The 25448-nt window shown below is 40.4% G+C and overlaps 1 protein-coding gene across 1 annotated transcript in view; it reads left to right on the plus strand.

The window, feature by feature from the left end:
- LOC145991381 (methyl farnesoate epoxidase-like) overlaps positions 1 to 25448 on the plus strand; it is a 108699-nt gene that overhangs the window by 33202 nt on the left and 50049 nt on the right. The window contains exon 2 of the mRNA XM_083127373.1: positions 10154 to 10405. Within this exon, the coding sequence (XP_082983499.1) occupies positions 10154 to 10405 (252 nt within the window). The remainder of the gene's footprint in view (positions 1 to 10153; positions 10406 to 25448) is intronic.

Raw genomic sequence — 25448 nt, forward strand, 5'->3', positions numbered from 1 at the left:
GTAAGGATCCGCCCTGGATCGTACTTGGTTCGATGGGTCTATAGAGCCTCGGCTTCACACTCAGTATCGCTTCGGGGCTTGAGTATCGTCGGCTCAAGGTTCGGGTTATTCCGGCTTCTTCAATCCTCGATGTAAGGTCCCTCGTAATTCTAGGTCAAAGGTTCTCAATGTACTTATAGATCTTGACCAAGATTCTATAAGCAATCGACAATCCTTTTTCCCACTAGGTTCTGTCGATATTCAGTTAAGTACTCAACTTCCTTTTCTCTTTTCAGCCTCTGACCAGAGAACTGAAAATTAATCCGTGACCACAGAATAAGAAAAGGTGTTCCCTGACCAGGGACACAAACGTTGACTACTAACAGTCTATCGACCGATCCCGAATTCTGGTATATCCTACGACAATCACAATCCTCTCAATTATATCTCCTGACCAGGAGCATAGAACCGAGAGAACATAAGCCTTCTGACCAGAAGAGCTAAGTAATTGTCCTAACGATAATCCAGAATAAACTAATTCCTAGTAGCGACGTGGAAGTAAGCGCAGAAATACGGGTGTGAAAAGAAAAGACGGTAATACGAGTTCCGTATTTATCTGGAGTTCGAATACAAAAGGCCACGGGCCACCGAGCTTCGCTGCTTATATAGGATTTCTCGGTGCCGTGAAGGATTTACAAACTTTTATCTTAACATCAATTTTACATTACAATAAAATACATATTAATAAAATGTCAATGAGGAACATAATTATCTACATGCAGAAATTACTATTTTTAACCTTCTGTGAATATTAAATATGCAATATAATTTTCATTGTTACACTCAGCATTTAATTTGACTAGGGAGTAGGGCTTCTTCCAACTCCCCTCTCTCCCTGCAACGGCCACGCGAAAAGACAACAAAGAAAAGAAAGAAAGTTTACAACGTTAAAATGTTAAGCAAATTTTTTTTTAAATACAGGTTTTGTCTTGCGCGGGCATAACTTTCGTTTACCTTACCGTAACTAAATTCTGATTACACCGTCTTGCAGTAAAAGAATCAGGGATTAATATGATATTAGTTAAATTATTGTCCGCCAAGGGACACGACAGATATAGCGTGGGGAAGACAGCCTAATCTTTCGTCTTTTCCCCGGTTTCAACGTTTACTTAAAGTTGAGTCTGCCTGGCTTCTACACAATAGCGATTGTTTTCTCGCATTGTTGTCACCGATAAAAAAAAAATTCCCAGCTCAGCTTGCTGGCAGAAAGAAACAAAATCTTTGAACTTTTATTTAACATCTGGATGTATAGTCTATATACGAGGTGGTTCCACTTTTCTTGGTAATTAACCATTAACACCCAAAAATTATAAATACCAAACAAAGGAAAATATTAAGTTTATATACATCCTTGTAACGTGAACACTGCTACACGTTACAATTGCCCCGCCTCTTACGAGAAAATTTGAACAATTTTCTCTTTCACAGAAAAATTGTGAAAATTTTCAAAACTTCACTTAATGTTCATAAACAATTCACTGACAACTCTTGACGTTCCACACTAGTCACAAGAAATCTGGCTTTCTCCGAGGATTTTTCTCCGTCGTTCCTGGGAGCAGGTGAACTTCTTTAGGTTCTGGTAGTTAACCCGATCTACAGGCTCCTTTGTAGACGGCTGCAGGAGAAGTGCGGAGTTGTCCCTCATCTGGGTAGCGATGTATGGACCGACGTACACCTCGAAGAGTTTGGAGATGGTTTGGCGACGACTGGAGCTCAGCTTACGGTTCTTTACTAGAACCAGATCTCCTTCCTTCAAGATCAATGCTTGTCCTTGATTCTTCACTCTTCTCTTCTTCTGTTGGGCTTTTTCTCTCCCTTGAGCTTGATATAATTTAAAGGCCCAAGCCGTCTTCTCATCCTGTGGTACAGGCCAATAAAACCTTTCATGAGGTTCCTCCGGGATGGCTCTATTGAAGAAAAGTTCAGAAGGAGCATATCCCGTAACAGAGGAGACGGAATTGTTCAATAACCAAACCACATCATTGATGAAGGTGGCCCAACGAGTATGCTCTCTGTAGCAAAACAGCCGCAAAAGACGGACGACTTCTTGGTTAATTCTCTCTACCACATTACTGCTGGGATGATAGGCTGTAGTGCAGACATGAGTAATGCCCTTCCTTCTCATATACTCGCTCCAGGTTGTCGAAGTGAACTGGGTACCTCGGTCTGAGAGGATGACTTTTACTCGAGGATAGTGAGCAAAATACGTCTTCTCCAATAAGTTCACAATCTCCTGAGATGTAGCTCTCCTCAGAGGATAGGCCGAAACGAATTTCGTGCCAATGTCAACGGCGGTAAAAATGTAGGAGAACCCATGGGAAGTTGGTAGCTGGCCTATAATATCAATAGACAGCATCTCATGAGGATCCTTGGGTGAAATGTGAAGCTTCTCTCTCAGGATTCCTATCTTATCCATTTTTGTCTTGGCACACATCTCACAGTCCTTCACATACCGAATAACATCTCCGGATAGTTTGGGCCAAAAATATCTATATTTTATTTTAGCTTTGGTTTTTGTAATGCCAAAGTGTCCTAGGTTATCGTGATTTTCTCTAAGTATCTGGGAAACAAATATTGCCGGCACACAAAGCTTCCAAATAATGGATTCACCCTGAACTCTTCTGAACAATAAACCTCCATGTAGACAATAATTCTTCCTAGTTCTACCTTGAGTAATGGTATCAGTCTCTTCTGGAGCTTCCAAGATGCTCAAGATGCTTTGACAAAACAAGTCCTCCCTCTGAGCTTCAATCCACTTCTCCAGTTCCTCAGTTTCTTCCCGTTCTTGCCAAATATAGTTCACCTTAAAAAGTGTCTTCGGAATATCTCCTTCTGGTGAATCGGACACAGGATACCGGGAAAGAGTGTCAGCTATCTCATTATCCTTTCCTCTGACGTAAATAATCTGGAATTGGTAAGCCTGTAGTTTCAAAGCCCATCTAGTTAACCTGCTATTAAGATCCTGAGAGTTTTTTTAACCAGACGAGTCCCTTGTGGTCTGAGTATATTTTAAATGATTGGCCTTTTAAATAAACCGAAAATTTCTCCACACCAAAAATGATGCTCAGACACTCCAGTTCATGGATGGAATAGTGTTTCTCATTGTTTCTCAACTTTCGACTTGCATATTGGATAACATTTACAATTTTCTCGCCACCTTCTGGTTCTTGGAACAATATGCAGCCTAACCCTTTAGCAGAGGCGTCGCACTGTAGACAAAAGCTTAAATTAAAGTCTGGCTGAGACAAGGCACCCGTAGTAACTAACGTAATCTTAATTTTCTGGAAAGCCTGTTCTTCCTCTTCACCCCAGCTCCACTTAACATCCTTCCTTAGGAGGTGACTTAAGGGCTCTACATCCTGTGCTAATCCAGGGTAAAATTTTCTTCTCCAATTAGCAAGACCTAAGAACTTCCGGAGGTCCTTCCTACAAGTCGGTCGAGGAAATCTTAAAATGGCTTCATTTCCAGCGGGGTCAGGTTTTACTTCCTCTCCTGATACTATATGCCCTAAAAAGCGAATCTCCTTTTTGACAAATTCACATTTCCTTAATTTAATGGTCATTCCACATTCTCTCAATCGTTCTATGACCAATTGTAAATGCTGTAAATGCTCTAGGAGCGTCTTGGAGTGAACAAGTAAATCATCCAGATACACGGTCAGATACTCCTCACTTTCTGGACCAAAATATTTGTGCATCACTGAGACAAAAGTGCTGACCGCATTCGAAAGTCCAAAAGGCATCCGAGTAAATTCATATAAGCGACCTCGATAAGAAAAAGCGGTGTATTTTCTGTGGCCAGGGTGTATTTTTACTTGAAGGTAGCCAGACGCAAGATCCAAGCTGGAAAAGTACCTGGATCCTCGGAAACGTTGCAAAGACTCATGGATGGGTTCGACGGAGCTTCTTGGAACTATCATTTTGTTGTTGAGCTGGCGAAAATCAATGCACGGGCGTATTTGTCCTTGAGGTTTATCCACTACAATTAAAGGATTCAAATAGGCAGAATTCGAAGGTTGAATGACTCCCCATTCCTTCCATAGATTTAGTTCCTTTTCTAAAGCTTCACGCTTGGCAACAGGGATCGGATAAGGCTTCCTAAACACTGGCTCTAAATCCTTCAACCATATCTCACACTGAACGTCTCTAGCACAGCCAGGTCTTTCTGAAAATACATGGTGATATTTCATAATCAAATGGAACGAACTATCCTGTTCACTCTTGGACAAGAACTGACTTTCTTCAACCTTTTCCCTAATTTTTTCTTCACTGGCACTCCACTTATCCAACACAGCGACGTTTACTCTGGCTTCCTTGCCTCCGTCGTAATCTATATTAACAGTGAGCGGGGTGCAGCTACTTTGCAGTGTCAACTCGTTCTCCAACAAACAGATATTGGCTCCATAGGGCTTAAGAAACGGCATGCCCAGTAAAACATCAACACCTAACTTCTTTATCACAAATACTTCAGTGTTCAATTCTTGGTCTTTAAATTTAATGCTAATATTCCTTCTCCCACAAATCCTTATCCGATTCGAACCGGTTACTCCAACTATTCGAATTTCTGGATCCTTCTGTAGTTTCATTCCCCTGTACTTCTCAAGTAGTTCCATCCAAATGTCGAAATTTAACAACGAAGCCTCGCTCCCAGTGTCGAGTAAGCAAACAATAGGAATGTCTGCAACTTGAGCTTTAACTTTGGGCGTACTATGGAAAGTAGTTAATTCAACAGACCTCTTAATCCCTTCTTCCACAGCTTTCTCTTCTACTTTGGTTAAGGAGTAGCTGTAATGGATTTCGTAAGCCCTGTTAAAAGTTTCGCCATTGGATACTAATCGTTCCTTACTACTTCCTTGCCCAAGCGGAACGGAACTTAAGCAAGATTCCCATTTAAACCTTGGTTAGTGGGAACCACTGGAGCGCTCCAATAGAACTGACGAGTCTGATCAACAGCTTGTTGTTGCTCAAAGGTCCTCGGTAACTCGGATTCATATGTCTGAGATCCTGAAGTCACGAATTGCCGGTTAGGAGAATTGTAGACTCTTCTTCGAGGAGGAGATGCAGACTTTCTTCTTCTCTCGACGTAACCTCCTTCTGGTGCTCTCGTCTCGGGATCAGATCGGGGTTCTTGTCTATTAGGTCGACTTCTATACCACGTCCTTCCTCTAAACTCCCTAGTTTGACGGTAACCATTATTACCTGTCCTTGGTTCCTCATGGTTACGGACGTTGTTGTTAATATTTCTTCCCGCAGGTCCGTGGTTTTCTCGGACGACTTGTCTCACTGCTGTATTTCTCTGTATTGGTTGCTGATTTCTAAACCTTCCATTATTACTGTTCCCAGCTTCACTTCTCTTGAACCAATCTGCTCTCCAGCTTTCGGCCTCCTCATTCACTTCATATCTTTTCAGGAACGCTGCTAACTCTTCCATTGTCTTTGGTGGGTTAACGAGGCAAAGTTGTCTGACTTTATAAGACATCTGTTTAATTATCAAATTCAAGACCTCACTTTCTATGAGTACTGGCGAAAGATTCTTAAACCCAGCATAGATTCCCCACGCATACTCTTCCATGGTTTGATTGGAGCCTTTAGTGTACTTTCTATTTCTCAAGACGTCCAATTGTCTTTGTTTTGCTTCCTCTGAAGCAAATGTAGCAGTAAACTTTTTACAAAATCCATTGTAGTCCCTAAAATCTTCGTAATGGGCCTGGAACCAATGCTCGGCTTGTCCGGTAAACAATCTGGATAGTAACTGGAGACGATATTTCTCTGGAACTTGCATAAGCTCAAAGTTAACATTTAGTTCCTTCAAGTACTTCTGTGCACTTTGAGTTTCAATGTTACCACTGAACTTAGGGAGTTGATTTAAGTCAGATATTCGAGGTAATTTGACATATCGTCCTCCGATTTTTTTTATCTAATTCCGAATCTGAAGATGGAGTTGAGTTCCTTCCAGGTTTCCGCCTCTTCCGACGAATCCTTCCCGGTGGTCTTTCGTCCTCCGAAGATGAATCACAAGAAGGTCTCTTCCGATTTATTTCTGTCTTCGAAGTTTTTCCAAACCTTCCAGCATCAGAGTTTCCAATGGAGGTCACAACTTTACTGTGTTTAATTCTTTCTTCCATACCTCGAACAATTTGATCTTCCACTGTAGGCCTATCATTATTCTTCCTTGAGATCTTTCTCTTTCTCAGAGGTCCACGTGCACCCTCACTCGCAACGTAATCTGACGTCTCTCCAGCTGACTGATGGTTATGAAAGCCATAAGGTGACTTAACAGCGGTTTCCTGTTGAGTTGAATCTACGCGAAGTCCTTGAAGTCTGTCTCTCAAGGAGCTTATGTTTTGTTGCATGTTTAATTTCAGCTGACGTAACTCGGTGGCCACACAAGTGTTATTCTTTGCAATGTTATCCACTTCTTCACGAACGCTGGTTATATTGTGGGTTACTTCTTCACGGAAGCTGGAGATACTAGTATTTATCTCTTCGCAAAAAGAGGAAACCTTACTTTCTCCTTGACGTAGTTCTTCACCATAATTCTCTAACCTCTCGAAGCATTCAGCAACCTTAGAACTTACTTCCTCATTTTTCCCTAGATAAGCAGTCATCTGTTCCTTAATCTCGGTTACACTCACTCCCAGAGTTTCCATGGAACGAGTAATTCCTTCCATTTCACGCTCTCGCTCAACTGTAAGCGTTGTGTGGAGTACCTCCCACTTCTCATTATTTTGGGACAGTTCCTTGCTTAGAGTTTCGTGCAGCTGTTTCCACCGTTCTTCATTTTCCGATTTATCAGCATGTCGCTTCCTTTCTTCTTCTGCTTTCTCTTCTTGTCGCTTTCTTTCTTCTTCGACTTTCTCCTCTTGTCGCTTTCTTTCTTCTTCTGCTTTCTCTTCTCGTCGTTTTATTTCTTCTTCGACTTTCTCTTTTTGTCGCTTTCTTTCTTCTTCTGCTTTCTCTTCTTGTCGCTTTCTTTCTTCTACTGCTTTCTCTTCTTGTCGCTTTCTTTCTTCTTCTGCTTTCTCTTTCTTTCTTCTTCTGCTTTCTCTTCTTGTCGCTTTCTTTCTTCTTCGGCTTTCTCTTCTTGTCGCTTTCTTTCTTCTACTGCTTTCTCTTCTTGTCGCTTTCTTTCTTCTTCTGCTTTCTCTTCTTGTCGCTTTCTTTCTTCTTCTGCTTTCTCTTCTTGTCGCTTTCTTTCTTCTTCGACTTTCTCTTCTTGCCGCTTTCTTTCTTCTTCTGCTTTCTCTTCTCTTAATATACTCCAGAACTGTTGCCACCTGTTCTCTTCAGCGATTTTTTTAGCTTTCTCTTCCGCCTTCCGAGCTTTCACCCCTGCAGCCTTTTCTATTTGACGTTTCCTTTCTTCTTCTGCTTTCTCTTCTGCTTTCTCTTCACGTCGCTTTCTTTCTTCTGCGGCTTTTTCTTTCCTTCTTTTCTTTTCTTCCATTTCGGACCAAACTGTCAACCACGGAGGAAGTTCAATAGCAGGTTCCTTATTCTCATCGTCATCGCCCTGGCAACCTTTACACCGGACGGCATCTAAATCTTGCCCTTCCACGGATTCAGCCTCAAATTCACAAACGAAATGCTTCCACTGGTTGCAGGAAATGCACCGAAATGCCCCCTTATCTTCATCTTGATCGGAGCAACAATCAAAGTGCAAATTTCCGTCTTCCTCTACAATCGTCGGCAATGAATTGCGTTTAGACTTTCTTGTTGCCATCTCGATGTTTCGTAATTTCAGAAGAACCACCGGATATATACTTCGAGCCCCAAACGTTGCAGCGCCACTTGTAAGGATCCGCCCTGGATCGTACTTGGTTCGATGGGTCTATAGAGCCTCGGCTTCACACTCAGTATCGCTTCGGGGCTTGAGTATCGTCGGCTCAAGGTTCGGGTTATTCCGGCTTCTTCAATCCTCGATGTAAGGTCCCTCGTAATTCTAGGTCAAAGGTTCTCAATGTACTTATAGATCTTGACCAAGATTCTATAAGCAATCGACAATCCTTTTTCCCACTAGGTTCTGTCGATATTCAGTTAAGTACTCAACTTCCTTTTCTCTTTTCAGCCTCTGACCAGAGAACTGAAAATTAATCCGTGACCACAGAATAAGAAAAGGTGTTCCCTGACCAGGGACACAAACGTTGACTACTAACAGTCTATCGACCGATCCCGAATTCTGGTATATCCTACGACAATCACAATCCTCTCAATTATATCTCCTGACCAGGAGCATAGAACCGAGAGAACATAAGCCTTCTGACCAGAAGAGCTAAGTAATTGTCCTAACGATAATCCAGAATAAACTAATTCCTAGTAGCGACGTGGAAGTAAGCGCAGAAATACGGGTGTGAAAAGAAAAGACGGTAATACGAGTTCCGTATTTATCTGGAGTTCGAATACAAAAGGCCACGGGCCACCGAGCTTCGCTGCTTATATAGGATTTCTCGGTGCCGTGAAGGATTTACAAACTTTTATCTTAACATCAATTTTACATTACAATAAAATACATATTAAAAAAAGGTAAAGGTAAAGTGTTCCCCTGTGCATAGCACCAAGCCATGAAGGCGTATAGGGGGTGTGGGGGTAACGCCCCACACTTTCTTGATCCGGTCGTGAGTGGGGGTGATGTGATCAGCATCACGCCCCTGACCGCCTTTACCCCCCAGGGTTTCCCCTAGGTACCCATGTTATTCGACGCTGGGTAGGCGCCGGGGCCGCTTCCACCGTTAGAAAAGTTCCCGGATTTGAACCGGCCGGGGATCGAACCCGGGACCTTGAGCATGGTAGTCAGACGCGTTACCGACTGAGCCACCGCGGCCACTAAAATACATATTAATAAAATGTCAATGAGGAACATAATTATCTACATGCAGAAATTACTATTTTTAACCTTCTGTGAATATTAAATATGCAATATAATTTTCATTGTTACACTCAGCATTTAATTTGACTAGGGAGTAGGGCTTCTTCCAACTCCCCTCTCTCCCTGCAACGGCCACGCGAAAAGACAACAAAGAAAAGAAAGAAAGTTTACAACGTTAAAATGTTAAGCAATTTTTTTTTTAAATACAGGTTTTGTCTTGCGCGGGCATAACTTTCGTTTACCTTAACGTAACTAAATTCTGATTACACCGTCTTGCAGTAAAAGAATCAGGGATTAATATGATATTAGTTAAATTATTGTCCGCCAAGGGACACGACAGATATAGCGTGGGGAAGACAGCCTAATCTTTCGTCTTTTCCCCGGTTTCAACGTTTACTTAAAGTTGAGTCTGCCTGGCTTCTACACAATAGCGATTGTTTTCTCGCATTGTTGTCACCGATAAAAAAAAAATTCCCAGCTCAGCTTGCTGGCAGAAAGAAACAAAATCTTTGAACTTTTATTTAACATCTGGATGTATAGTCTATATACGAGGTGGTTCCACTTTTCTTGGTAATTAACCATTAACACCCAAAAATTATAAATACCAAACAAAGGAAAATATTAAGTTTATATACATCCTTGTAACGTGAACACTGCTACACGTTACAACTAATGACATTGTTCTTGGTGTCTCAATTCTGACTTAAGAGAAAATACATGGATTTGTAAAGACTGTCCAGATCCCACTAAGCTAATGAGTTCATTCTGCATTTAGATTCCCGAATACTGGCCGTGGGTTTCGCAAGTCTATATTCTTAATTTTTTTTGTGTGTGTATATATATATATATATATATATGTTATGTCACATATACATATATGTATATATATAAAGCACACACTTACTGTACATATATGTAGGCCTATATGGTATATTAATAGTTTTGTTAGTTTTTAATGGTTTGATAGAAAAATCTCAAGTTTTACCGCACCCCGCCCCCCCCCCAAACTTATTAACCTAGCTACGTCCCTGATTAGATACATGCTTGAAACTTGCCACACGTACAACGAAAGGTTACATCAGTAATACTACATAATTTGGTTCATCCGACACAACCGTACTTGTGTAATTACAAGTAACGTTTTACGTTACGTCCTCACCATTGATCTACCTTCAGTATAATGTTCTATATTCTAAATGCAGCAAATGTTATGTCATATTAATGTTATGTCATGTTATGTCACTGTAGGACCAATCGTTTTGCCTGTGTTTGGAAATCTACTCACCGTATGGCGTCTGAAGAGGAAATATGTCCACCAGCATCTGGTGATGAAGAAGTTGGCGGAACGATACGGATCCGTCGTTGGACTCAATTTAGGAGGATCTTTAATGGTGTATGTTAATGGTTACGAGGCCATGCAGGAACTGGTAGGAAGGAATGAGTTCTGCTACAGGCCAGATAACTTCTTTATTCGCCTAAGGACTTTCGGAACAAAGAAAGGTAATAATATCATTACGAAAAGCTTATTATAATTGATAATACTTTTTGAAAGTACTTATGCTAACCATGTTGATTCATTGATTAACTTGCTTTATTTTATTTCGCTTTTTGTGCCACTTTTGGCTAATTTGCGAAGATGGAGATGAGTGATGATATGATGAAATTGATGAATGGACACTCACAAACATCCATGCACAGGCCGAGATTCGAACCCGGGACCCATGGCGTCGAACGCTCTAACCACATTCTTTCATGGATTGAGTGTATCAAGCGAAGTATATTTGCTTCGTAAATATCAGTTTTATTTTCAGCATGATTGTTTAATGTCCGGGAATTTTAAATAAATTCAATTCCTGCGCAGGAAAATCAGCAAGCGTAAATGGGTCTTGGGGATCATAAAGAACCTTTTTATCTGTAGGCTAAAGTGTTTCAGTTTGGTGCAGGAAACTTTTCTCCGGATGAATTTAAATCTTGTCGAACTTCCGTATTGAAATGAAACAATACGCAACTTGGACCGAATCTAAATCGTGCGAGAGAAAATGTTTTAGTTTTGTTGCGAAACCCAATAGAACACATTAGAATTTATGGGTTCCTGGACCATTAGCAACCCTGATCATCAGCCTATCTTAACTTTCTGAAAAAAACAAACAAAAAAACATTTTCCTTCCTGATGCTGACATTCATGCCTTTTCAACCCACCCTTGTCGCTTCACAAAGTTTAATAATGGTAGCAATTTATCCATCTATTTCTATGTCCCTTAAGTGTTCAAGATGAACATTGGAATTCTTCTTCAGGCTTGCGTTTGGACATGACAAGCATATTTAACTAACTGCGTGAGGTGATTTTAGCGTTTTCAAACGTTTATGTAAATCGTTATAAGTTCTGTTTTGTTATTCCAATCTAAAGATTCAAGAAACATTTTCTTTCCTTTTTATGAACACTTTTCTCTCAGATTAGTAGTTTGCATGCTTTACTAAAATGAATCCGATTAATATTTCTTCATAATATCCCACTTTTGGGGCACAAAATAACCACGAAAGTAACAAAACAAATTTCTTATGTTTATTGTGCTGTGGCTTATAAGCTCCCAAAAATGAAAATTTTGAAAAAACAAAGGTTTCATCCTCTGTAATCCAAATGGAAGACAGAGAAAAAATCTGAAATTTGAAGCAAAGTGAGACTTCTTGACGCTCTTGTATGGAATATGTTGAGTATGAAGTATAGTCATTTAGTAAAATAATTTTGTTTCAGTTTTTTTTTTAATTCAATGTAGAATTCGATGACTGAGAAATGTGAATTAAATACTGACATGCATATGGAGAAGGAACATTTCCCCAATCTTAAGAAATTGCAGACCTGCTGGCAACACTTCGAAACAAAAAAGGCAAAAGTTTTCACATCAGAGATAAATGTAATTGCCGATCCAGTGAGAGTCTACAGAAATACCCAGCAGTGACACTGATACTCTCCTCCAGGTCATCTCGGTGTTCCGCTGCGTTTTCTGGACAACCTCCGTCTGTTTCGCTTCCTAGCTTCTTCATTAGGTCGGTGCACCTCGCAAGCACAGAGAAGATACGAACGAGTTAATGTTATTATTAGGGCCGCATAGTTATGCATTTTGCACATGTAAATGCATATGCATCATATTTTTAAAGTTCTTGGATATTTTAGAGCCAACAACCGCAACTATAATTGTAGTGTGCATTGGGCGGATTGATTGATTTATTTATTGTATTTTACTTCGCTTTTTGTGCCACTTTTGGTTAACTGCAAAGATGGGGATGAGTGATGATATGATAAAATTGATGAATAGACACAAACATCCATGCCAGGGCCAGGATTCGAACCTGGGATCCCTGGTGTCGTAGTGCGATGTGTTAACCACTTTTTTTTAATTTCCCTTTTAAATCAAACAATTGAGGACTAAAAGTGGTAAACGTTGAAAGTGCCAAAAGCGAAAGTGTTGGGAAATCGCATCGTTCAGCACATCAGCCCGTACTAACGTTCACACTAGTGCCTTTTTACACGCCCTTTGAACTACATAGAGGGTTATCAGCCACTTTTTACGTTTACCACATTAAAAAGCATGGCACATTTCACAGTTTAACGTGGAAAACGGTGTTTAAATTCGTGTGGCACTTACAGCGTTTTCCAATGTTAGTCTTCAATTACAGTAAATCTTTACAAAAGTTTACAGATATGTTATTCAAGTATTACATTTAAAAAGTGGTCATAATGTAATTTTCTATAATCTTGAGACATTTGTTCATATTCTTGTATTAGAGTTAGTCCAAAATCCAAGTAATTGTAATTTTTTTCCCACAAGAAATAAAAACATTAGGTATATTGCTATTAACCATTGAACTGATTTTGCTTTGTACTTGGACAAATGAAACTCTGACAACCACTTCGCCACGGGGACCGGCATTGGTCGGATTAACTTCTTAATAAAAGCAATTCCTGTTTCCTTCCGTCTCTTCTCTTTATTCTTCACTTTCTTATACAAATCAAGCAGATAAGACTTCTTTCCTTCATCCTTGCGGGAACACTTAACATCTTATCTTTTTGGTAGAGAAACAAGAACACAGTCTATGTATGATCTCGAAATTGACGTGTCAGATACTGTAGCCTTAAAATATTGTCCAATTGTATCTTGTGAAGTAGAGCGAGATTTTTTTTCTTTTTTCCTGAGTGTAAAAATATTCTTGCCGAAAACAGGAGTTTGAGTTTCAAGGTTGAAAATTTGAGATATGTTGTTATCAAGCGCAATGAAGACTGTAAGTAATGATTTTTTTCTTCCATTTATAAAACAGAGCGTAAAGTAAACAAGAGTGTGTGGAAGAATTCAGAACTGGAACTTTTACATTTATTACGTGATAAACCATATGAGCTGAATAAGGAACACATACGTATCTCTTTACATGCAGGGTTTTTGCGGTAACTGAAATAAATCCTTCGAAAAATGTCAACTGTTTTTCTAAAGTGCATATTATTTGCATATTTTAGGTATTTTAAGTGTATAACTATCCGGGCTGTATATTATCATCGCTTACGTTGTTATTCTTCACCACACCTAATTTAGTATTTAGGCAACGGAAGTTAATATGCAAGTACACCAAATGAAGTCAGTCGTTTAAGCAGCAGCTAACCGCGACATTTCCCTTGATGTTATGGTTGCACATTTACGAAGTAATGGCGGCTGTATTGTTGCCTAGGATCTCTTCTGGGTCGTTGTATTTCATCACAGATGCAGCAGCGTATTCGAGGCCTCGGTATTCTGTAAAGGAAGACAACAACAAAAATTAAAATGGCTTAAGCTTTCCAAAATATAAATAACTGTGGTTATTAATTATGTCCTAAGGGTCAATTGCAATGCAACCCTGGGGTTTCAACCTGGGCCCGAATAACTTTTGTGAAAGGATACATTTCTTCGTTGATGTTGCTTTTCGAATGACGTAGTACCGTGCGTCCATTTCGATCTTCAGCCGAGAGATCGGGAGAAGCGTGACGGGCGGCGCTGACGGAGATGCCGACATTTGTGTTCTGTAATGACCGCTTATTTTTATGGACATATGCATACATTCATATAAATATTGGAATGCCAGCCGCAAGGTTCACGTTAGAACAAAGAATTCTTATGTATGACACTTACGTGAAAACAGACTCGTGTCGAGACGTGTGTAGGCAATTTGTACAGAAATTCCTAGGCGTTTCACCTCCACATAGAGATACGGTTAGACATCTTGTCCTTAAATTACGAGAAACTGGATCGTTAAATTTTAAAACACCTAAGCAAAAACGACGGATTCTAACCGAAGCAAAACTCGATGAAATTGGTGCAGCGTTAGAACGTTCTCTTAACAAACCTCTACGCCGTGAGATGGACGTGTCAAATTCATCAGCACATACAGCTACTAAGCTATTAAAATTAAAACCGTACCCTTATAACACAGGTTAGTGCTCGTTTTGCAATATTTATATGAATGTATGCATATGACCATAAAAATAAGCGGGCATTACAGGCTGCAAATGTCGGCATCTCCGTCAGCGCCGCCCGCCACGCTTCTCCCGATCTCTCGGCTGAAGATCGAAATGAACGCATGGTATTTCTGTGTGCAAAACCATATTAAATATACTGTACAGGGTCTATATTTTAAGTAATGAGAATAAATCCAGAAAACAAAATTTATTACAGATATCGCTACAAACCTTTAGTAGTCTTCAAAGTATGCCCCTTGAGCTTCAACACACTTCTGCAGGCGAGTTTTCCATGCGTCGTACGCTCCCTAAAAGTCAGCAACTGGAACAGCCTTCAGAGCAGGCGTGCAAGCTCCTTTGACCGCATCCAGAGTTCCGTGGTGGTGTCCTTTGAGGACTGTTTTCACTCTGGGAAAGAGGAAAAAATCTGCAGGGGCAAGGTCGGGGCTGTAGGGAGACTGAGGAATCGTTGTGATGCCAGATTTCGTCATGAACTCTCTAACCACGAAGCACGTGTGACATGGCGCATTGTCATGATGGAGTTTCCAATCGGCGGCAATTTCTGGTCGCACTCGGTTGACCCGTCTCTTCAACCTTTTTAACACCCCCACGTAGAAGGAGCCATTGACTGTCTGTCCTGCAGGCACAAATTCCTGCCCTGTGCGGGGTTCGTCCTCCACGCTCTCCCGGTCTTCTTTGAACATTTTGTGCCACCGAAACACTTGCGCTTGTGATAAACTGTCACTGCCGTACGCTCGCCGAATCATTTCCAGCGTTGCTGCACCAGATTTTCCAAGGCGCACACAAAATTTGATCGCGTACCGCTGTTCCATGCTTTGCTGCATTTTGCTCTTGCACACACTACTTTGCAGACGTCCACGCCACGCGTGATCATGCCTCAACGGACGCCAGCAGGCAACAGCCGCTTGGAGCGCTTTCAAGGTCACACCCCCCACTACCGACTCCAACCGGTCCCAGCGCGCTCTGACGTCTAGTCACGGGAGAAAAGAAATATTCTCATTACTTAAAATACAGACCCTGTATATTTCTAATACTTAAAATATATAGCAAATATACATTATGAATGTAATAATATTTTCATTGATGGATGTCAGGGAAACTACAGGGTGGCTATAAAGTCTGGAAACATAGGAGAAATGATACAGAGCACATGTTCCTAATAAAGAACGTGCTCGACATGTCCGCCATCATTCTCAACGCACTTCTGGAGACGTTTTACAAGACTTCTTTAAATTTTCTTTAACATACGTGGTTCCTGTGCAGCAATGGACATTTCCACTCAATTTTTTTTACAACAATTTTAAAAACTACACCCTGGAAAAATGACCCCTGCAAGTTCTCGCGTTTCTCTGCGTCCAGTTTAAGGCAGAAACGAGACTTCCAAAGTTGCGAGGCTAGCGTTGCGCTGAAAACACGCCGCCGCCATGTTACTACGTCACTCCTTAGGGAGAGCTCGTTTGTCGTCTGCTTCGAGCGTTCAGTTCCGGATGGGTAGCCCACGGTGAGCGAACACGTGCAGCAGTTTCACAAATCTGTACCGATTTAAATACTGGAAGGAGGAGCGATAGGAGAAAGGAAAGCTATGCTTTGTAATGATCATTCTTCTATGAAATATCCGTACTGCTCACGTGCAAGGTAAATGGAAGGGTTCAGTTGCGTGTGTGTTCTCAGGCCATACGAAAAATATTGCTTATAATATTGGTTGCTGACCAGACACTCAAAAATAATTTTTAAACTTATATTTATCGATATTTACCGTAACCTATGTAGTGCAAGATAGGAATTTTCACATTCTTCACTTTATTTATAAAGCCTATTTAACTTTCTTTTCCATAAAGCAATTTCAGTTTGTGTTCCATTTCTGTTGCGCAAATTATGATCAAATATGTTAGTGCAGATAAGAGAAAATACACTGAGAAGATTACATTAGTTGCACAGTACATATCTATACTTAGTTTATGAACGTATAATTATTACAAGGAAATAATGTGTATAACCATGGGCGTATTTAAGGGGGATTCAACGGGTCCAACCCTCCTCTTTTTTTGGTTCACTAAAATTACCAGTTTCCTTGTTCTTTCCTTCGGACTTATTTCATTCTCTTAAATTAGAGACGTATAGGACGGGATACGGATGGGAAGGAAATTTCGTAATTCCACACACCAGATGGGACTGCAGACCAATATCTGCAATTTCCTGATAGTTTCGGAATTTCTGTAATAAGAAACTGCATTGAGACTGTCAAATCAGTTATCCCCCCCCTCGAATCATATTAAAGAAATTTGGTTCTTAAAAACGTAGTGACACAAGATGAACAGAAAAGTATCAATACTAAGTAGCATGACTTCGTGACTACAAACACACAACTTTGTCGGGTCCAACATTCCCTCCCCCCATACTCCCCAACAAGCTTCCGGCCAGCAGTGTCATAGACTTACGAAATAAAGCAACCCTAATCATACCAAAAGTTGATCCATCCCTCCCCCCCCGTGAACTATATATACGCCCATGTGTATAACAATATCCCATACTGAAATAGTACGATATAATTATTTTGAATTTTGTACTGCGAAAAAAGCCGCCTCATCTCGTTACCCCGAACGCATTAATTGGTTAGTTCACAACTTCACCACTAAGGTTCCTATCGAGATGAGACATGGCAGCCTTGGTCTCGTTCTCGTTGAGAGTTGTAAATGTCTGTCTCGTGTTTATTTGTAAATGTCTCATTGACAGTCTCGTCTCAATTTATAAACATCCGTCTCGGTTTGGGAGGGCAATTCTCGTTCTCGTCTCAAGTCTAGAAAAATATAGAATTAACAACGTATGCAAAGGCTTATCATTATAAATACAAAAATATCTCTCTTATTATTTTTTTTGACTCCTCGTTTCGACGGTACAGCCCTCGAAAACTAAATATTATCCTGCTTATATATGCAAACCAAACTGCAGATTCAGAATTATCAGGAATGAACTGGCGTTGTAATGATTATACACAAAATTCATGATTTATCTGAGGAAGTCGCATGTTCAGGTTTGACTCTCGACCTGGGCATGACTGTTTCCTTGTGAGTGACATTTCATTGAACTGGAAATTGTTACATGGGAGGATGTTTGCTCGAGACTTTGAGGACAGCTTCTATTGTTAATGTTAGTGTTGCTCACGAGATGAGGCATGTTCCGTTTCGTCTCATAAAGGGAGATGGGACAAGTGAATGTTTTCGAAATGAGATGGGACAGAAGAAAAAGTTCGTCTCTTATCATGGCAGGTTGGGTGATACTCAGTTGGTGGTAGTGTGTGTGTGGGGGGGGGGGTGTACTCCTGCACCCCGACTTCGAATACGGCTTGTAGTTCTTCATCTTCATTGTAGCGATTAGCCAAAAGTGAGAAGAAATGTGATGTTAGAGATGATAATTAATAAATAATTTATAATAAATTAACCATGCGTTCTCATCGTTGCGGTTAAACAAAGTGAACGGAAAAGCGACGTAAAAGTAGGCTAAATACAAAAATTTGCAATATATATATTAACTGAAGAAAACTGTCATTTACTGCAGGAAATTGAAAAACTCACCGTACCTTTTTATACCGTATCACCTCTTATATTGCAGAAATTGGCGTGTAAACCAGTGTGTTCTAAAAGTATTATCTTAAAATTTGTGAAGAAAATATTATGACGAAAATAACTGTAATTCCAGAAAAGGCATTCCTATAATATTAAGTTCTTGCCAGTCAGAACTAACCTATGTATTCGCAATGATCAAGGCTGTTCACGTATTCAGCCATTGACTGTTACAAGGTTTGCTTTGTCACCCTAGTGGGAAAACTCTCTACCGAGTGGCTGAATTGTAGTAAATACTACTATACTGCTAGGGCATAATTCATCTCCAAGAAATGGAGCACAGATTTTTGCACTGCAAGTTGTAAGATACTTGTTTTACACAGTAGCAAGTGAATTTTCTGTCTCTTCCGCGGTTCATGCTAAGTTGTCGGGACGAGCAGAAGCCCCGCCTCCACGCATTTCTAAGTGATGACGTCAGAGGACCTCCTGTCTGTGGAGAGGACGTTTTCAAATCCGTGACGTAGGAGGTAAATTTCAGCGATGTTTGAAGGCGTGTTTCTCGAGAACCGAAACAAATATCGCCGAGATATTTTGCACATCTCATGTTTGTGTCATTATCTGTAAAATGAATGGATTTAAAACGTTTTTCATGTCAAAGTGGAAATGTCCATTGCAGTGGTTATTCTTTCCCGGAGATACTCCAGATCCAGAAATTTTACTGCATACAGCTCAGCTTTCACAATCCCCCATATGGCAAAATCCATACGCTTCAGGTTGGGTGGCCTTGCTGCCCCTTCTCCTAATTTAGTGTCCGGGAAACATGTCATCCAACTAGTGGCGTACGAAACCTGCGTAATGAGGTGGAGCCCCATCCTGCATAAACCACTCTGGATAGCCACCGATAATATCAAGTTCTGGTACCATTTCATTGCCCAACATACTCATGCATTTTTTTTCCAGTGGCTGTTGATTCAAAGAAGAATGGACCAACAATCTTATCGTCCCATAAACTACTCCATACTATCACTTTTGGGAGAGCCTTGTATTTTACTGTCGGTGAATCAGTTTGGGTTCGTTTGTGACCAGTACCTTAAATTTTGTTTGTTCACCTCCCAAGAAACGTAAAAATTTGTCTCATCTGAGGAAAAAAGATGGATTTACTGTAATTTGGCGAAGGAACCATTCACACATCTCAACCCTTCGGTTAGGATAGTAGATGATGCAGAAGCTTCAATTTGCAGAGATGGCATTTTTCACTCTTTAAAATTTTCTGCACCGTGCTCCGGGGAACACTGATCTCGATGCTCGTGCGCCGCACTGACTTTTTAGGACTATAGCGTGAAACTTTGCAAGCACTGCAGTTCTGGTTTCATCTACCGACGGTCTGCCAGAACGCCGTTTATCCTGAGTCAATCCTGTTTCACGAATTTGTTCAGCAATTTGCCAACTGACTTTCCCTGAAGCCTCCTATTGAACTCGGCCGCCATGTTCTTTCTGCGACCACCCCTCTCGTCCATAAATAACAACTGTCTCCACTCGGTGGTCTTTCGTCAGTGACATTATTCACTTGTAAACAAGCAAACACAAGAATGCAGTCATTTCTCCTATGGTTCCAGACTTTATAGCCACTCCGTATATTTCACATAAACTGCTTAATTTTCGTGAAATATACACTTTTAGAACTAAAGACTAGACTATCATAATTTTATTCTACAGATATTTTCATTAATTGATTAATAACTAACGCAAGTTCAAAACTCGAAAAATATATGCATAATTGAACTTAAAACTGCATTTATCCGAAAAGGTAATTAATACTAAATTCTAGCACAATCAGAAGCATTTAGAATAATTTCAGAGTTTAAGCAGCACTTTTTATTATCCTCAATCCACACGACAGGGAGAGGGGACAAATCGAAATTCTTGCAAAATCTGAAATATCGTCAATACTATTTTCGTTGGTTTTAATAAAAAATTAAATTCATGGTTGAAGGGGGAAAGTGTCCCTTGCCCTACCTTAAGCGTGGGCCGACAGGTAACATTCTAAATGCAATGGATAGTACGGGCGATTTGTGCGACTGAAATTTAACGCATTTTTTAAACTTTCGCAGTTTACCATCACCTCTTCCTACACTCCAAAAAAGCCACGAGTCGCCAGTGTATTTGAGATATGGAGATTCCACCGGGATCCAACCCGGGAACCCTTGAGTGCAAGAAGCTATCAAGGAGGCCCTCGTGTATTAAAGAATACAAGAGATTGATTATTTTATTATAATCCAATGCAGCACATGTATACTCAGGCATTCGGTGCATTGCGAATGACCTTCGAAATGAGACACTCCTTGTAAGTGAATGAATCATTTCCGTCGGTGAGTAACTAGAAAACAATTCTATACTCTGTTCCTTTATCTCTGGAGCGAGGCCGCGCATAGCAGCAGAGAAGAACGAAAATACAGTACACGCTCGGGCTCCCCCCCCCCCACCACGCAATCCATTTCCTCTCAGGTGTTCATTGGCGGAGCCGTGGAGGTTGGCTGATGTTACTTAGTGTGAATGTGGGGATTGAAATTAAAATGAAATGTATTTATTTAAGTGTTGTGAAAAGACTTATGCCTTGATACAATACTGTTTTTTTTAACATTCATGCATAAAACTATTTTACAGAGTAAAATATATATGCAAGTAGAAATAATTATATGACTTACCATCCGAAACGTGATTAGTAGGGTGTAAGAGATGACATTGTAATAAGGGCAGTGAAATACCAACATCTTCACAGAAATGGATCTGGTCGAATGCGGAGTAAGGGGACTCTGTTGTGTGTACTTTCTTTCCTATCCGACCCCCCACTGAGCGTGTATATAACGCACTCGCCTCTTTCATAAAACTAACCACACCATCCGAGTCCTACCATTCACAACATCGGCCAACGGGATCCCAGAGAAGGATTTGTAAAATGCCAAGACCTAATTAACATAAAAGCACCGAATACATACATGGACGTCCGCAGGATTTTTTCCAGGGAGGGGCAAGGAAGGTATTTTTGTCCAGGTGGGCAAACAAGGCACATGTTCCCCAATAATAGTGTTCTTCCCTCACGAAACATTGCTTAAATTTTAATTTACCAGGTTCGTGCAATAATTATAACATATTATTGTGTCTGAAATGAAATTATATACGTGAAATAAAAATTTTTGGTTATTTTTCATTTTCCATGGAGGCCACGGCCCCCCTTGCCCCCCTTCCGGGTACCCATGAATCAGTGACGTGCGGTGACGTCGACACTTGGGTTAGCAGTCAGTGGCGTGCTCGAGGGGGGTTGGTGTGGGTCACACCCCTACCCCCTTTAGGGCCCAGTATTCCTAAAAAAGAAGAATGCCAATAACAGGAAAAGATTGCAAAATGATGAATGAGTACTAAAAAAAGTACACGTAATTAGCACCCACATTCGAAAATAGAAAACGATTTGATTTGACTCTAAGCCAGAGATCCTGGGTTCGAATCTCGGCTTGGCCATGGAGGATATTCTTTGTGTGTGTCCCTTCATCAATTTTATCGTACCAAAAGTATCGGAAAAGCGAAGTAAAATAAACCAAATCAAGCAATCAATCAATGATTTGATTTCATTTTTGTTACTTAGCGTCGCTTTTTTGTCACATTTTGTTAATTGCGAAGATGATGCGATAAAATTAATGAAGGGACAAACACAAAGAACACCCATGCCCAGGACGGGGTTCGAACCAGGAACTCCTGGTGTCGTAGCACGCTGTGATAACCACTCCTCCACGGTTGGTTGATTTGGTGTTATAAGTCCACTTTATGCACAGAAACAAAACAGGTAACAAAACACACATTTTTGTAGTTTCTTCAATAATATTAATTTGGCTTCTTGAGTTCTGAGATACATTTTCATTCCACATTATTTCATTATTCACTGCAGAGTACAACACCTAGGAACAAGAATGCGCGCTCATCACGGGTTCGAATCCTGGCCTAGATTGTTCATATGAGGTTCCTTCATCAATTTCATTATATCATCACTAATCCTTATTTTCGCGATAACCAAATGTGGCAGAAAAGCGAAGTAAAATAAACCAAACCAACAAAAATATGAACGCCCGTTCTCTTGCCAAATAAATACATCCGTTAGAGGCCAAGAGATTAGTATATTTAAATAAAACACTACCAGTGAGAGAGAGCCTGAGCACATATTTCTAATTTAATCATTATATATTCCATATTTGAAAAAAAAAAAGAAAGCATAACATTATTGTCTGCACATAACACGTTCCCATTTCAATAAGTAATAAAACTACATCCCACATTATACATACGTACATATTGATCAACGTGTAAAAGGTTGTGTAAATACAGAGAACATAAGTACTGCAGAAAATTTTAACCTGAGTTCTTTAGAGGATTTACAAAAAAATCTATGAGAAACCAATCCCCTATCTGTCCTATAGGAGATAGACTGGGGGACCTGAAAGCCTGGGCTTTCAACCATTGCAGCGGGGACGAGGGGGCATGGGAGGTAGAGATAGAAATCTTCCTTTTTCCTTCGGGCGGCCGTTTCTACCTGGAAATTGGTCAGGCGGCGGAAGAGCGAGCTAGTATCCAGCCAGCTTTGCCCGCGGATCGCACCGATGGACGAAAAGCGCGTAGAAAAGGAAGTGTTGCATATGAACTGTGGCTTTAACAAGACAATAAATATTGTGATTTGAATATAATTCGAGATGTGAGATTGATTGATCTATCTCTGCTAGACTAGCTACTCCTCAGTGCACGTCACTGCCATGAATACATACATCAAAAGCATGTAGGAAAAGTCAAGCTGCGTCGCCGTTGGTCAAAAGACGGATGGGTGGAAGATTGGGCGATAATGAAAAGGTGAAATATAAGTGTACATTACTATTATATTCGATTATGATCACGTCTAACTATCTAGCCTAGTTCTAGAAATAGGCTATATAAGTAAATCCTATGGCAATTGCCCACAGTAGCGTACTGACACGCTCTGCGCCCCCCCCCCCTCCCGCCCCGTAACTTTCAGTTTTGCGCCCCTATTAATTTAAAATATATATTTTAATGGTGCCCACGGACCACAGAAATGTTATAGGTCATCAAAACAGTTAACATTTTTATCGTTGGTGTGTTATTTCGGCGGTACAGTCATTACAATCGTCATTTTCTTGAGGTGAAACAGTGCACGGTTGCAAGGAACACACAAATTTTGTGAAAAATGATAAACTACCAACCACATTATGTGCTCTAAAACGAGGCGAGGAACGTGTCAAGTAGATCAACGAGAAGTAAACCAACGATAAGAAAGATTGTAGAAAAGCAAGGTATTGAAAAGAAAGCAGGTAATATCGGATTTACTCTCTTAGCCTACATGTCAAATTATTTGCAAATCTCGTTGAAAGGTTGAAAGTCAGAGTTGCCAGCGCCTGTCACCTTCCCTTCTGAAGGTTATCTTCTAATCTGGTAATTCACTTTCTACTTTTCTAGTGATTAAAGTTTTCTGTTTACAGTTGCAGTGGAATAAAAATACAATATGTTTGATTGAAAATGTATTTTAACGCCGAAAGGAAAACTTTTGTGAACTATTGGTCATTCTTCATTTATCATTCTTACTGTGCCCTCGAAGCTTGTGCGTCCCCTTTGAACCTTTGAAAAGAAACAAATGTTGGTAATCGCCGCGCTTCTAGCGACTCAGAAACAATGGTATCGGCTGGTATCGGTGAAAAAATTTTCCGCTACATAATAATGAAACTAATTTCATAAGTTACAAAATCTAACAGTTATACAACCTCAAGGCCCATGCGACTAACGTAAATTTAAATGTCTCCATGCGTAGTGAAATATTATGCTCGTTGTCTACACTAACAGTGATGCTCGCGTCTGACTGCAGGAACTACACCGGGTTTCACGTGACCCGGGTAAAGAGAAAAACCTGACAGGTCTCGAGGCCTGTGGATTCTTGCTCAGGAAAGCTCGCTTGCGCATTGTCCAACACCTGGCTTGACGTGCGTGTTACATATTATTATAGGTGCGATACCTTGTAGACGGGTTTCTTCCGGGTCTCGTGTGACCTTTGAATTCAGAAAACACATCCATGTCAGTCTCTCTTCCACATACTCTGTCCCGAGAATCTCTGAAGCAAGCGAATCAAAACAAGTTTCTCTGCGCAATGAACGCGTGAGAGGGGAAGTGAGTGCATGGAGTGCAATGCGCGGCTGCTGCTACCAGTTTGCAGCGCTTTGCTCTGCGCATTCTCTTACTCGCTTTCTCTATAGTTATGTGTAGAATTTCCCCACACATTGCCGACACAGACTGTAGTACACCCTGGTCCGTATTTTTACAGACTACGGGTGTGGTCACATTGGATCTGTTTTCGGCCGAACTTTTACTCTGGAGTACACAGCAGAAAACGGCAGAACAAACTACACCACGTATATACAGGGTGGGCTCAAAGTCGCTTTCCCCAAAACAAGTCTTCTTCATTTATTGGGGAAAGCGACTTTGTGCCCATCCTGTATGTGTGGACTCGCACTGACGCCGAGCAAAACCGTATTTCACCGACATAATTTTGTTTATTTCGGTTGAATTCGCAAGAAGTATGGTGTTTGCACTCTTAATATTCGGCTTATTGCGTTCTTTGTGTGATGAAAAGTATGTCGGTAGCCAGGAGATTGTGCCTTACCCCATTACTGCCCAACATTTTATTTATGGGTGGATTTTGTTCAAATCACCTTTTTTTAGATGTAGGTAATATATGCAACATAGTCCTGACGTTGACACTCTAAATCAATTTCATCACATCATCACTCATCCACATTTTCGCAAAATAGTCAAAAGTGTTACAAAAAGTGAAGTAAAATAAAGCAAATCAATCAATCTAAATCAATCGTTTACATTGTATAATACAAGGTGCATCTAAATAGGGGCAATGCGCATGAAAGGGATGGGTGTTTTAAATATAATGATTTTATAATTTAAAACACATTAGTTATGAAATTTTGAGAAATGTCTTTATTTGTTGTTTTTTTATATATATTTTCTTGTAGTCTGTAATCCTACATCATCATGTGGTAGTGTAGTATCTTACAAGAATCCTTACAACCCAAAATAATGAAAATTATTTGTATAACTTTTAGAACTCAACTTCTCTATATTTATGACTACACTCAATATATACATAAATTATGAGTGGAACACTGAAAACCAATTGATATCGCATCCTACATTACATTTTCTGCATTTCTTTGTGGTATTTTTGTGGCATTGTGCACATCGAACTTGAGTACATATTTGAAGCATGTGCTCATATCCATCGAGACGGACTACATCCGGAACACTTCTATTTCCTGCCATTGGGCTTTTTCTAAGTCTTAGCCGATTGACAGATATGTTTGCACAATGAATCGTGTGACTGTTAATACGTCCTTATAGTCTTCCTTTCATACATGTGAGAGCCCAT

Source organism: Lepisma saccharinum, chromosome 8 (assembly GCF_977018435.1).
Source record: "Lepisma saccharinum chromosome 8, izLepSacc3.1, whole genome shotgun sequence".
NCBI classification, from domain to species: Eukaryota; Metazoa; Arthropoda; class Insecta; order Zygentoma; family Lepismatidae; genus Lepisma; species Lepisma saccharinum.